Source organism: Ochlerotatus camptorhynchus, unplaced genomic scaffold (genome assembly GCF_037179485.1).
Source record: "Ochlerotatus camptorhynchus isolate MF236.1 unplaced genomic scaffold, CSIRO-AGI_Acam_v1.1 ptg000550l, whole genome shotgun sequence".
In the NCBI taxonomy this organism is placed as follows: domain Eukaryota; kingdom Metazoa; phylum Arthropoda; class Insecta; order Diptera; family Culicidae; genus Ochlerotatus; species Ochlerotatus camptorhynchus.
Window position 1 is genome coordinate 2,628,828 of NW_027041033.1, and position 13,404 is coordinate 2,642,231.

At 41.5% G+C, this 13,404-nt stretch overlaps 1 protein-coding gene across 4 annotated transcripts in view; it reads right to left on the reverse strand.

Annotated features, from left to right (window-relative positions):
• Positions 1 to 296: 296 nt before the first annotated feature.
• LOC135713317 (uncharacterized) overlaps positions 297 to 13,404 on the reverse strand; it is a 97,841-nt gene continuing 84,733 nt past the window's right edge. For 2 of the 4 annotated variants that reach the window (XM_065236416.1, XM_065236414.1), the window contains 4 exons: positions 6,450 to 6,856; positions 6,107 to 6,240; positions 1,318 to 2,695; positions 297 to 1,254 (listed from right to left, as the gene is read on the reverse strand). In XM_065236416.1, coding sequence (XP_065092488.1) covers positions 622 to 1,254; positions 1,318 to 2,695; positions 6,107 to 6,240; positions 6,450 to 6,818 — 2,514 coding nt within the window. In that variant the 5' untranslated portion in view covers positions 6,819 to 6,856 and the 3' untranslated portion in view covers positions 297 to 621. The remainder of the gene's footprint in view (positions 1,255 to 1,317; positions 2,696 to 6,106; positions 6,241 to 6,449; positions 6,857 to 13,404) is intronic. The other 2 variants (XM_065236412.1, XM_065236413.1) reach the window with 1 other exon arrangement.

The window sequence follows — 13,404 nt, forward strand, 5'->3', positions numbered from 1 at the left end:
AAACTAGGGAAGCAGCTTGAGTGATAGCGACGACCACAATTTTGAGGAATTCTGCGCATCAACTGCAAGCTTCTATTGACGTGATAAACAGTAGGCTTTAATTGTTATAAATGTAACGTTAGATAAGATGGCTTTGAAGTAATATTGATCAGATAAGTCAATTCCGTCAACAATTCGATACCTATTCGATATTCTGCAACTGGCGATCGCTTGCTATCATCTTGCACACAAGTCCACTTGCATACAAACTCTTAGGTAAATTTCTTTCATTCTATTTGGAGAACAAAATTTGCTAATACGTTCATATATAAACATAAATACATCTTTCGCATATAATGATGGTTTTGAGCATATTTTCCACATAGATTACACAAAACACGACTTACTTTGACTGTACAAAGTAAATTTACCACTAGTCTTACAATACGTCCTATCTATACACTGTGACAAAAAAAAATGGAATAGTTATCTTGATCTTTCCAATAATCTCCAGCAAAACGAAAATTTCAAACCTTACAAGACTAAAAATACAAATCTCGATTCAACACATCTACACATGCACCTACAAACATACATACAAACACACAAATCTCGCAGACAAAACTCACCACACCCTTCCGCCTACTTCTTATCGGCGCCATTCGAGATGGCAATCGTAATCCGGTTGCCGTTGGAAACGGTCGTCGCTGACGATCCGCTCCGACCCACACCGTTCGCCACCGACGAACTCCGGCTCAGTTTGCCCCCTTGCTCCTGCTGACCGCACCCGATCTGGATCCTCTCGACCAGATCCTCCCTCGATTCGCTTCGCTGCCGCAAATTGGACAGTGACAGCGTCTTTTCCAGCTCGTACTTCAGACTTCCGATCGAATCGCCCCCGGCGGCACCGAAATCGATCCGTGTCGGCTTCTTTGGTTGATCCGGACCTCCGCCGCCGATGTACTCGCTGATGGTAACTGCAATCGGTTTCTGGGACTTTTTCATCGTCGGCGGACCGGTGTTCTGCGGGCAGAAGTAGTATGACGGCGGCCGCACAGCCGCCGGTTGCGGGTTGGTCATCTGGAAGGATTCGATCGATTCCAGCTCGGCGGTGTCCCCGTTGGCTTTGGCCAGCTCGGAGGCTGCCACCCGACCCATGGTTCCCTTGCTTTGGCTGCCGCTGCTGCCGGGTGCAGGTGAACCCTGGTTGATCGTTGTGGTTGTGGCCCCGGGTGGTCGAACCTCGATCGGTAACTTGTCTTTGGATGAAGATTTCTGTAAAAGAATAATTTCAGGTTAGAACCGCTGTCGTTGTTGTCAATCTTTAATTGCTTTCACCTTGAGTTCCACATTGTCGAATCCGTTCTTGAACATACGCTTGTGCACCGCCCTGAACTCGTCCATCAGTGCGGTGTGCCGTGCCGCGTCGCTCCCCGAGTTTGGTGGCCTGAATCGCTTTTCTTTTAACCTATTTTCCAGTTCGGTTAGCGCTGCGGCCGGCTCCGCAGCCGACGACATCAGTGTGCCCTTCTTCTCGGCTCTTCGCTTCAGTTCCTCTGAAATTGCATTTCCCAGCCCTCCGATGCCACCACCTGTTGACCCACAATCGATGCCACTGCTAGCACTGGAATCAGCCAAACTTACCGACGAAAGGCTTCTCTGCTGTTGCTGGCCACCGATGGCGCCCAATACCCCATATTTGGTGCTGTTGGTGGTCGAATAGCCACTGCTAAGGCCACTGCTCGGTGGAGGCGGTGGAGGAATTTTGTCCGCAAACAGCGGCGGTGGAGGCGGTATGTTTGAGGTTGACCCTGAAGAGACAGTGCTATTACCGCTGGACGACGAGGGTGGAGAACCTGCCGCGATCGAATTCGTTGACGCGCTTCGGTGAACTTCAACAATGACCGTTTTCGTTTCGCTTTGCTTAGAAACGAAACATATGTCCGCCAATTTGTTGCTACCGTCTTTGTCGTCCACCTCTTTTTTGCCACCATCCCCCGAAATCAGCGTACTATTGACCACGGTGCCGTTTTCGGAAAACTCTATAATCGTCGTATTGTTTCGCCGGTGGCCGTTCACAGCCGTCTTTGATGCCATCTTCTGCTGCCCCAGTCGCCGATCCTTCGAAATCGATTCCTCCCGCACGATGCTCAGCCGCTTCGCCGTTGAATCCCCCCAGCATGGACTCTGATCCCCGTTGACGCTGCTCGCACTGCTGTTGTAGCCACTCGATTCGCCGGGGAACATGTCAATGCCGGCTCCCGGCCGTACCACCAGCTCCAGCACTTGCGACGCCTTCATTATGCTAACCGCTTCGGCGAACGTAATGTCTGCAAACTCCCGCCCATTGCACGACAAAATCTGATCTCCCGGTCGTAGGCCCGCCTCCCGGGCCACTCCGCCCTCCTTGGTGAACTGCACGAAGATGCCCGGCTTCCAGTCCGGGCCCTTGCAGATTCCGCAGCCCAGCTTGGTGCGAGGAGCCACCGAGAGGATCACCTTCAGATCCCGCCCACCCGGAAGTTCCTCTAGCGTTCCGGAACTGCCGGTACTGGTACTGCTGTTGCTACTGCTGCAGCTGGTTCGTTCCAGCTCGGCCCGGTGCTGGTGCTTTTTGGTGCTGTTGCCGTTGGTCGTTGGGTGGACGCTGCTCGGGGTGGGTCCAGAGTTGGTGGTGACGGAAACCACGTGCCAGGTTAGCGGATCCCCGGAGCGCCTGTTGGGGTGGGAATGAAGGAATGGGAGTTATTAGTTACCATGTCACGAAGTTCGTATTTTTTTAGGTGTATGTAAAGTTTTTTTTAAAGACTTCTTAAGTTGCCAAAATTATTCAAATTATTGTTAAGGGAATTTTTGATTCTTGAATTCTTGGATTCTAGGATACTTGGATTCACCAAAACTGGGATTCTGGGAATCTCTTATTCTCAGGGATTCTTGGATTCTTAAATTATTAATCGATTATTCGATTCTTCGATTCTTGGATACTTGGATTCTAGGATTCTCGGATTCTTATATTCTTGAATTCTTGGAGTGTCAGATTCTTGGATTCTCAGTTAATCAGATTGGTGGATTCTCGAAATCTCTGATTAGTGGATTCTGGTATTTTTGGATTTTGTTTTCTCTGATTTCTGGATTCCTGAAATCTTAGATTCTCGGATTCCTGGAATCTTAGATTCTGGGATTCTTGGATTCTGCAATTCTCAAGGATTCTTAGATACATTGATTCTAAAATTCTTGGAAGTCAAGACTTCAATATTCTTTGATTCTTGGATTAATCGATTTATGGATTCATGGATTTCTAGATTTTTGTATTCTTGGATTGTTGGATTCTTGGATGCTCGAAATCTTAGATTTTTTAATTTTTGGATTATCTGATTTTTGGATTTGTGGATTCTTAGATCTTAGATTATTGGATTCACCAGATCATTGATTCTTGGATTTTCTAATTCTCACCGATTCTTTGATTCACGGATTCTTAAATTTATTGATTCTTGGATTAATCCATTCTTGGATTCTTACATTCCTGGATTCCTGAATTCTTGGATTCTTTGATTCTTGAGTTCTTGTATTATTGGAGTTTCAGATATGGGGATTCTCAGATTCTTGTATTTTCGAAATCTTTGATTTGTGACTCCTCGAATTCTCAGATTATTTTTTTTATTTTTTGTCCTCTGATTCTTGAATTATGGGTTTCTTTGATTCTGGGATTCTTGAAATCATTGATGTTTTTATTTTCAAATGCTTGGATTCTAGGATACTTGGATTTACCAAATCTCGGGTACATGAATTCTCTAATTCTCATGGATTCTTGAATTCTTAGAATCTTTGATTCTTGGATTAACTAATTCTTGAATTCCTGCATTTTAAGATTCTAGGATTCTTAAATTATTTGATTTTTGGATTAGTCGATTCTTCGATTTTTTGATTCTTGGATACTTGGATTCTAAGATTCTTGGATTCCTATATTCCTGAATTCTTGGAGTGTCAGATTCTTGGATTCTCAGATAATCAGCTTGGTCGATTCTCGAAATCTCTTATTAGTGGATTCTAGTATTTCTAGATTTTGTTTTCTCTGATTTCTGGATTCTTGAAATCTTAGATTCTCGGATTTCTGGAATCTTAGATTCTGGGATTCTTGGATTCTGCAATTCTCAAGGATTCTTAGATACATTGATCCTAAAATTCTTGGAATTTAAGGCTTCCAAATTCTTTGATTCTTGGATTAATCGATGTATGGATTCATGGATTTCTAGATTTTTGGATTCATGGATTGTTGGATTCTTGAATAATTGGAGTCCTAGATTCTTGAATTTTTTAATTTTTAGATTCATGGATTCTCTGATTATTGGATTCTTGGATCCTCGAATTCTTAGATTTTTTGATTTTTGGATTATTTGATTTTTGGATTTGTGGATTCTTTGAATCTTAAATGATTCTCGGATTTTCTAATTCTCACGGATTCTTTGATTCACGGATTCTTAAATTCATTGATTCTTGGATTAATCCATTCTTGGATTCCTGGATTCTTGGATTCATGGATTCTTGGATTCTTGAGTTCTTGTATTTTTGAAGTCTCAGATTTGGGGATTCTCAGATTCTTAGATTCTCAAAATCTATAATTTGTGACTCCTCGAATTCTCAGATTTATTTATTATTGGTCCTCTGATTCTTGAGTTCTTGGTTTCTAAGATTCTGGGATTCTTGAAATCATTGATATTTTTATTCCCAAATCCTTGGATTCTAGGATACTTAGATTAACCAAATATTGGATTCATGGATTCTCTAATTCTCATGGATTCTTGAATTCTTGAATTCTTAAAATCTTTGATTCTTGGATTAACCAATTCATGAATTCCTGGATTTTAAGATTCTACGATTCTTCAATTATTAGATTCTTGGATTAATCGATTCTTCGATTCTTCGATTCTTGGATACTTTGATTCTAGGATTCTCGGATTCTTATATTCTGGAATTTTTGGAGTGTCAGATTCTTGGATTCTCAGATCATCAGATTGGTGGATTCTCGAAATCTCTGATTTAATCCATTTCTACTAATAGTGGATTCTAGTATTTTTGGATTTTGTTTTCTCTGATTTCTGGATTCCTGAAATCTTAGATTCTCGGATTCCTGGAATCTTAGATTCTGGGATTCTTGGATTCTGCAATTCTTAAAGACTCTTAGATTCTTTGATTCTAAAATTCTTGGATTCTTGGAGTCTTAAATTCTTTTTTTTTATTATTATAGTCACTTTAACGCTCTTGGGTCATTCGTGACTTATCTGGGGGTGAGATTTGAACTTGTGACTTTGGCGTGAGAGGTATGGATTTAAACCACTACGTCGGGGTCGCCCCCTCTCTTAAATTCTTTAATTTTTTGATTAATCGATTTATGGATTCATGGATTCCAAGATTTTTGGATTCTAGGATTGTTCGATTCTTGAGTACTTGAAGTCCTAGATTCTTGAATTTTCTGATTCTTAGGTCCATGGATTCTTGATTTTTGATTATTTGATTTTTGGATTTATGGATTTTTGACTCTTAGATTATTGGATTCTTGGATTTACCAAATCATTGATTCTCGGATTTTCTAATTCTCACGGATTCTTGGATTCACGGATTCTTAAATTAATTGATTCTTGGATTAATCCATTCTTGGATTCTTGGATTTTAGAATTCTTGGATTCTTGGATTCTTGTGTTTTTGTATTTTTCGATTTTCAGATTTGGAGATTATCAGATTCTTGGATTCTCGAAATCTCTGATTTTTGACTCCTAGAATTCTCAGATTTTTTTTTTAAATTTTTAGGCTCTGGAATTCTTGAAATCATTGATGTTTTTTCACAAATGCTTGGATTCTAGGATGCTTGAATTTACCAAATCTTGGATTCATGGATTCTCTTATTCTCATGGATTCTTGAATTCTTAAAATCTTTGATTCTTGGATTAACCAATTCTTGAATTCCTGGATTTTAATATTCTAGGATTCTTGGATTTTTTATTATTGAATTCTTTGAGTCTCGGATTCTTGGATTCTCAGATCTGAGTTAGATGATTGCGAAGGAATTCCAAAGTAAACTCCAATTCCGATATCAGTATTAGACAAAAATTAATATTCCATAAAAACTTACTCTTTCACCGGCAGTATTCCAACGCTGCGAACCTTCAGCACAAGCCTCTCCTGGCAGGACACGAACTGGGCCAGCTCCCGGTGCACTGCGTCATCCACGTGGTAACCGTTGACTCGAATTATCTGATCGCCCACCTAATTGACAAAGAAAACACAAATTCGATTTCAGCACAACAATGTCTGCTTCCGCGTCTCTAATTGTTCAAATGCAGCTAGCATGCAACACGCAACGCACGCTTTCGGCTTTGGTCGCAATCCGTCAAACCCCCTGCGGGCTCAATTAAAACCCGTATCAAAGCGACCCGGAAATTGGCTTCCACTCGTTCGACCCACCGCAAACTTACCCTTAATCCCTGCCGGTCGGCCTCGCTGTCCTTCTCGACGGCCGAAACGAAGAACCCCGTCCCGTACTCCAGCCCTCCGCGGATCGAGAATCCAAAGTTGCCGCCCCCGTTGAAGTGCCCATGGGGATAGCTCTGCGGTCGAGCCAACCGCACAATGCGCACCCTCTGACCGCTGCCACCACCACCACCGTCAATCGTTCCCATGCGTTCCTTGACTTCGGCCGCCGACAGGTTCCCTGCGATCTTGGTCGTCCGGGTGAGGGTGTTGTGATGATAGCCCGCCAGCGAAGTCGCAGGTCCCGGTCGAAAAGTTCCCATACTGGTGCTGCCGCAGCCACCGTTGTTTCTCGCATTGCAATAATCGGCCATGACGGGTTGCGGTGCTACTGGGACTCACCGGTCTGAAACTATACGGTGGAAAAGAGAAGAAAAGGAACATGTTGAGAGTTGTGTGATTTTCGGGGCTCAGTAGGTGGTGTAAATTGCACTGACAGCAGGGTAAAATTTATTCAGTAATAAGTCATTTTCAAATATCTTTCACATAATTTCATCCAAACTCGCATCCACATCCGCCAGTGATAACGTGGCGGCATAATTTGTCCCCTCCGGATTGGAACGAAACGAAACGATCACACCACACGAAGCGATTGGATAACAAACTTGATCGACAACAAGTACCGAGCGGTTCATATCTAGTAGGCATCGGTTCCAACTGACGACGACGACGAAGACGAGGTAATCAATCACGATTCGAAACCAAGTCGGCGATGCCCTCGGGGTGGAAGTTACGCGGCATGGCTTACTAGTTGCACTAGGGTTTTTTTTTGGTTGTTGTTGTTGTGTGACTCGCACGCATTCCTCACTCATATTCGGTGGGCTGTCATATTTTCGCCTTGGCAGCGGCTGCAGGTAGTGATTATGACATGTAGCTATTTAAGCGAGAAGCGTGATTTTTCCCACGCGGTCGCCCGTCGCGCATCTTCGCGTAAAGGTGTATTCAGATCTAAGCGTACATTAGCGGAGCGGAGCAAAATTTGCGTTGGAATGAGAGAGACAACTAGTACTTTTCTCCCTCTCGTACCTTCGCAAAATCTCTCTCCGCGCGTGAAATATCGCTTAGATCTGAATACACCTTAATCGCGACGGAATTAGGGCTCCATTGTGTGGCTCAACAGCAGATTGTGCCGCCGCCGTCGGGCGTCGTTGTTGTTGTCGATCGACAGACCGAGAGCTGTGATTCGACCGACTGAGCTAATCGTTTTCAGAAGGCACACGCACAGACAGGTGTCTCCATGGGCGTTTTAGTGTGTTAGGACGGGTAGATCGAGCGATGACGACAGTTTGCAAGACGACGATGAGACGGTTATGATTGCACTCGGATGCTCGCCTCCGGTTTCTTCCGTCTCTTTGTGTTCGGATACAGCTACATTAGCGATTGTGTAATAATTATTCTAGGGAGGTTAATGGTGATTTCGAATCATTCAGATTAGATCAGTTGGAGCATTTTGATTTGAATTTTAATAGCCTGAATAATTACTTCGTGGGATAGCAGTTGGCATTCCAAACATAAAGGCGAAACGCACCGCACGTACGTCCGAGTCGATTTACGCACGTCAACTTAACACAAATCGTAAATGTAATCGCGTTGAACGTGAATCAACGGCGTTTAACTTTATATCAACATCATTATCGGATTACACGTGACGCAATTGCAATTAGGTGTGCTAATTAGTCAGGAAATCCTCACGAGAGGTAGTTTATTTATTGTAGCGCTTTGCCACAAAGGATCGTAGCCATTGTCTTAGGGTATAAACTATTTAGCTACAAATCTACACAGTAAACAAGCAGCAACATTGTAAACGATAGCAAACGCACGTAGAGAGATAAATAGGGTGCGAAATAAGTAGTTGTAACCAATGCGTTTTACCCCTAGACCTCTCATAACAATAAGCCTAATTGAGCAGCTTTATAACTTGTGTAGTCTTCAAAACAACAAGTTTGAGCAATAATTGGCCGTATAAACCCATTCCTCAATAAATCTTCTGTAACAGGATAAGTTAATCAGTAAATGATATGAAGACTAATAGCGAGTTCGGTTATTATTCAATTCCGGATCGGGTATCAAGATTGGGTCTGCTTGATTTCTGGTAAACGTCAGATTGCTCGTTTGTTTTTTGAAACCTAGCTCAGGTTGAGGATCGCACTGACAGAAAGATCGATTTCTATTCTGGTGGAAGCAACAGAATTTCGTGAAATATAATCGGTATTGAACAAGGTAGTGAATTAACATTACCACTGCACTGACGTACTGTTCGATTGGGTAGTTTTTCATCATTAATTTGAATTTAAAGTCAGAAATATATAGGAGTTTTAATTATTATAGGCATGGTACGACCCGGTTCGAAATAAGATTGAAGTGTCCAATTGTAGAGTACCTCAGTCAGGACAAGGGACATCCACACATGGTCAATCTGGTGCTCAAGATGGATATCTACAGTACCAGCTAGGACAGCACCGTAAAAAGGAAGGAAAGGTTTGTTAGATGAAAAAAAAATTCAAAGAAAATATCAATGTTAAATTTATGTTTAGATCCTTATTTGTAAACATATTGATAGTAATTAACAAAAAAATTATGTTTTATTTATAAGAATGCCTTGTTTAAAAACAATTACACCAAAAATTTTCCCAAGTATTTTTACCTAATATTCACTCTTTATGCAACAGATACATTTTACTCAAAACGATGTCTTTGCAAAATACTTAAAATTAGATACTTGCAAGGGATAATCAACTCTGCACACTGTGCCGAAATACAGCATGGCACACTATTCGGTACGCTAGGGCACAAACCATATTATATGAGACGGCATCACTGCCGAGTGTTGACGTTTTGCCAATCGGCGCTAAGGTTGACTAGTTTGTTTACTCCATTGGGCGATGTCAACGATGTCCATAGTCTCAGTACTTCCTGTACCGCTGGGGTATGTCGATACGTAATTTCAAATATTCCATCCGATCTGGACTTATGTACGGTTGCCTTAACGTAATAGTATAGGAATTATAGGAACAGATCAATGCAATTACGTTCCATTCCGTGTGTCCGACATAAATAACATACCCATCATCAACGATCTAGTCATTTTCCAGATGCATTTCTGTAATCATCCTTGTGTTGAACTAGTTTGTATCACGAGGCTCCGATGCGTTGGGTGGCCTACCGATCAGTTCTTGTAATACCAGTAAGGCTTTACTCAATCTCTAGCATTTGATTCTCTCATGACGACACTAAGCAACTTGAAACTTGTTCGGCAAGAGCCCATGGGCATGCTGATGAGCAACAACAACCACAGGATCCTGCCTGCAGCAGAACTACAAAGGCGAAGCTTATCTGGATCACAAACCATTCCCGAAGTATGACTGATCGGAAGTGGGGCGGATATTTGATGGTTTTCATCGGCGGTACATTGGCCATTGGTTTGCAATGGTAGTACAATGCGGAAGGCACCACACTACATAAGATCGTGAACTTGGTAGCCTTGAACGTATGCAATTGGGTGGTGGCAGGAGAAATCATAATCAGCCACACGATAGGCTTGGGTGATGCCTTCGAGGTCACGTACTTCTGAGCCGATCAGATGAACTGGTCTCTCTTCCACTGCCGGCTCCGCTCACGTTCAAATAAGAATGAAACTTAAGGTGAATCGCTGTGACACCCTGACTCTCGGAACCACTTCGAAACTTTATGTGCACAAATATCAGTTTCTACGACACGTGCAACATTCAAATTGTTACTGCACGTTTGTTGCAGCAAACATTAAATAGCAATTTCAAATGAAATGGGGTAGTGATTTTCGAGATTTGTGTAATTGAAAATTTGAAGTGGAAGTGCATGTATAGCCTACGTAGTGGTCATTTGTTGACTCAACAAGGAATCACCTTAATGTTTGCCTTAAATCATCAAATAAATTAAAAATGTATACACAATCAAAAGTCAGTTTAACTTCAGGGTTACCAAACATATGGGTCATTGACACCTTGATTGGTACACTTCGGCCTACTTCGGCACGTTTGGCGCAGCGTTTGGCACAGATATCAGCACTGCAAAATCTCCCGACACATAATAGGGTGTGCAGAGTTGAATACCCCTTGGATACTTGGCAAAGAACTCAATTTTATCTAGTTGCACTTCGGTGTCAAGATGAGTACAAAAGACTTAATTTTGAGTTGTTTCGTATTTCCGTGTAGCAATTTCGAGCTAATTTGCTGTCAAATTCGAGTCATTTGCTGATTGGTCGATTTGACAGTGGCAATCGTAGCAACATGAGGATAAAATAAAGATAACACAGGCAGTGATGCCGAAATCAACGAAGTGTCATAAATTTTAACGGTGTTATTATTTACGAATGAAGTCAATTGCATAACGATACTTATTCCTTTTCGTTTTCGGTTGTATTAATGCTCTAACAGCAACAATGAAATGCAAGGCGCTAAACTGCGGTAGGAATTCACAGCCAAATTCAGGACTACAGTTCTTCAAATTTTCAAAAGATAAGTTCGTTCGATTAAATTGGATTCGATTTTGCGAAGCAAGTGAGGAAGAAATTCAGATATTTGAAGTTAAATGAAGTTAAAGAATATGCAGTGTAAGGAGGATAAATCATCACCAGCTGGTTTCGTTTTTAAAACTCATCAGCTGGAGCGAAAATAAACATTAGATAACAAATCCATGTTTGGCATTGATTTGGTATTGTAATTGAATACAACACCAAATCAATACCAAACATGGTAAGATTTTGTTTTATTTATTTTTTTCGTAAGATATTTATCCTTATATCTGAATTAATTTATTCATCAATAAACAATATCTGGAGAGTTTCTATTCATCCCTCTCCATAAAATATGGATCCTTTACTAGTTCTGCAAGATAATAATGTGAATATTCTTGGTTTGCCGTTCTATCCATTCCACCAACATTGTAATATTTTTTTGAACAAACGTAATTCCAGAAGTGACGTCTTACCAGGTAACTAAACGCAATAGATATTGTAGGATTATTATAACAAATCCTAATTGATTTCGACTGTACTTTTTGACGTAGGACTACATCTGTAATTTCAAATGGGGATACAATTTGTGAAAACCGAAAATGGAACATGTAACGAAGTTATGAAAGATTTTGAACGTTAATAACTCAGCTGCCCCTGGACCAATTTCAATAATTTTATCACCAATTGATCAGGAATATTTTCACGTATCAAAATTCTACTGTTGATTTTCAACTAGAAAATATTGAAAAAGTGGTGAATGTCAAGCATTGTCCAAAAGCGTCGAAATAACTAACAAATTCACCAACTACGTACATGCATATGCTGCTTTCTAGACGTTTGTATGTCGATGTAGCATTGCTGCTTCCCCAACACAGTCATCAGCGAGTCGTTAGTAGACGAAACAAGTCGAAATGGCATTCGCCTCCGATCTTCGGGCGCGTGCGAATAGGGAGGAAGCAATTGCGTAACATTATGAATACTCATCTCCATATTCTGACACGACACGACCACACAAAATGCTGGATGATAGAAGTGCGGTAAATGGTCATCAAAAGAGGAAATCGATGAAGAGAATTGACGTTCACCCCTCTGCTTCTAAGCCCCTTAGTTCAGTCGTCGTCATAGAAATGAAAACTAGTATCGCACCGCTTTTGGTTCTTGGGTTACATTTGCTTGTTGCAATTCTGCTGTTCGACATTTCCGAAGGACCTCCAAGAAACATGATAAAACACAATTTTCTAGGGATGGCTAAAAGTCCAATTATTCGATTAACGATTAATCGTAGGGCTTTTTCTAGCTATTCAATTAAATGTTTATCGAATTTCAACTATTCGAGCGCGTAACCAACGTCCCTTCTTATTTCTACTCGTTTGATTTAGCGCAGTAGAGGAAATAAATAAAAGTACCAATTTATCTGAACAGGCATAGAGAAGAATCATGGCGTGAAACAGCATCATAAATTCACCGAAAAAAGCGTCTTTCTGCTAAAGGCTATGATTTACCAACTTGTTGAGAGAAGGAAAAAAACTTAATAGGGGAGGAGCTTTAGCTGGGTGGACGGGCCGAGACTCTGGCGAGTGCCCAATCGTTGAACCAAAGAATATGGTATTGTCCGGTCCGATTTGCTGATCCAGATGCCTACTCGTCACCATCATCTTCCAAAGGCTTTAAGCCTGTACTACTATCGGTCCTTTTCAGGGCCAACAAGATTTTCCAAAAGAGTTAAATTTCTGAACATATCCCAACTAAAATTCATATCAAAAGGTTCTTTTCAGAGCAATCATAGTCATACTAAAGAGTATAAACAAAGAGAACCCCGCTCAAATTCCTATTCCCACACAAAACAAAAGCTCCTACTGCAGTTAACAAATAACATTTATTATATAAGACAACGTAGTCCTACGTCACCATCGTGTACAACCCTATAGGGCTGTCCCTTGTAGTTTTTATTCGTGATGGACGATCACCTAAATTTGCTCCGGTCGGTGACGGAGGTGGTTTGAGTTCGAGGCAGGGCGTGACAATATCAGCTTCAATCGACTAAATCGATGTGACGAAGAGACTGCTAGCTTTCTTTTTCTGTTGAAGTCGAACAGCTTCGTAGCATTCTAGCATCTCCGTCGGTGTCTACAGACAAATTTTCAATCCTTTTTCTCTCCCGTCGCTTCATTGGTCTTCCTATCAAGCTTCGGTGAAGTGGACGAGTGAAGGAGCGCTCGACTTTGATAGTTTCGACTTTCATGAAACGCATCAACCGACGTAGGCGAAATGGCTCTAATGTTGGCCTATGGATCTAAGATTGGGCCCATGGCTAAAAATCTGCTATTTATCAATTGAATCTAACTGAACGCGGCATTGAGCCGGTACTAATGGTTATTTTTGGTCACATTTGAACATTTAGTCGATTG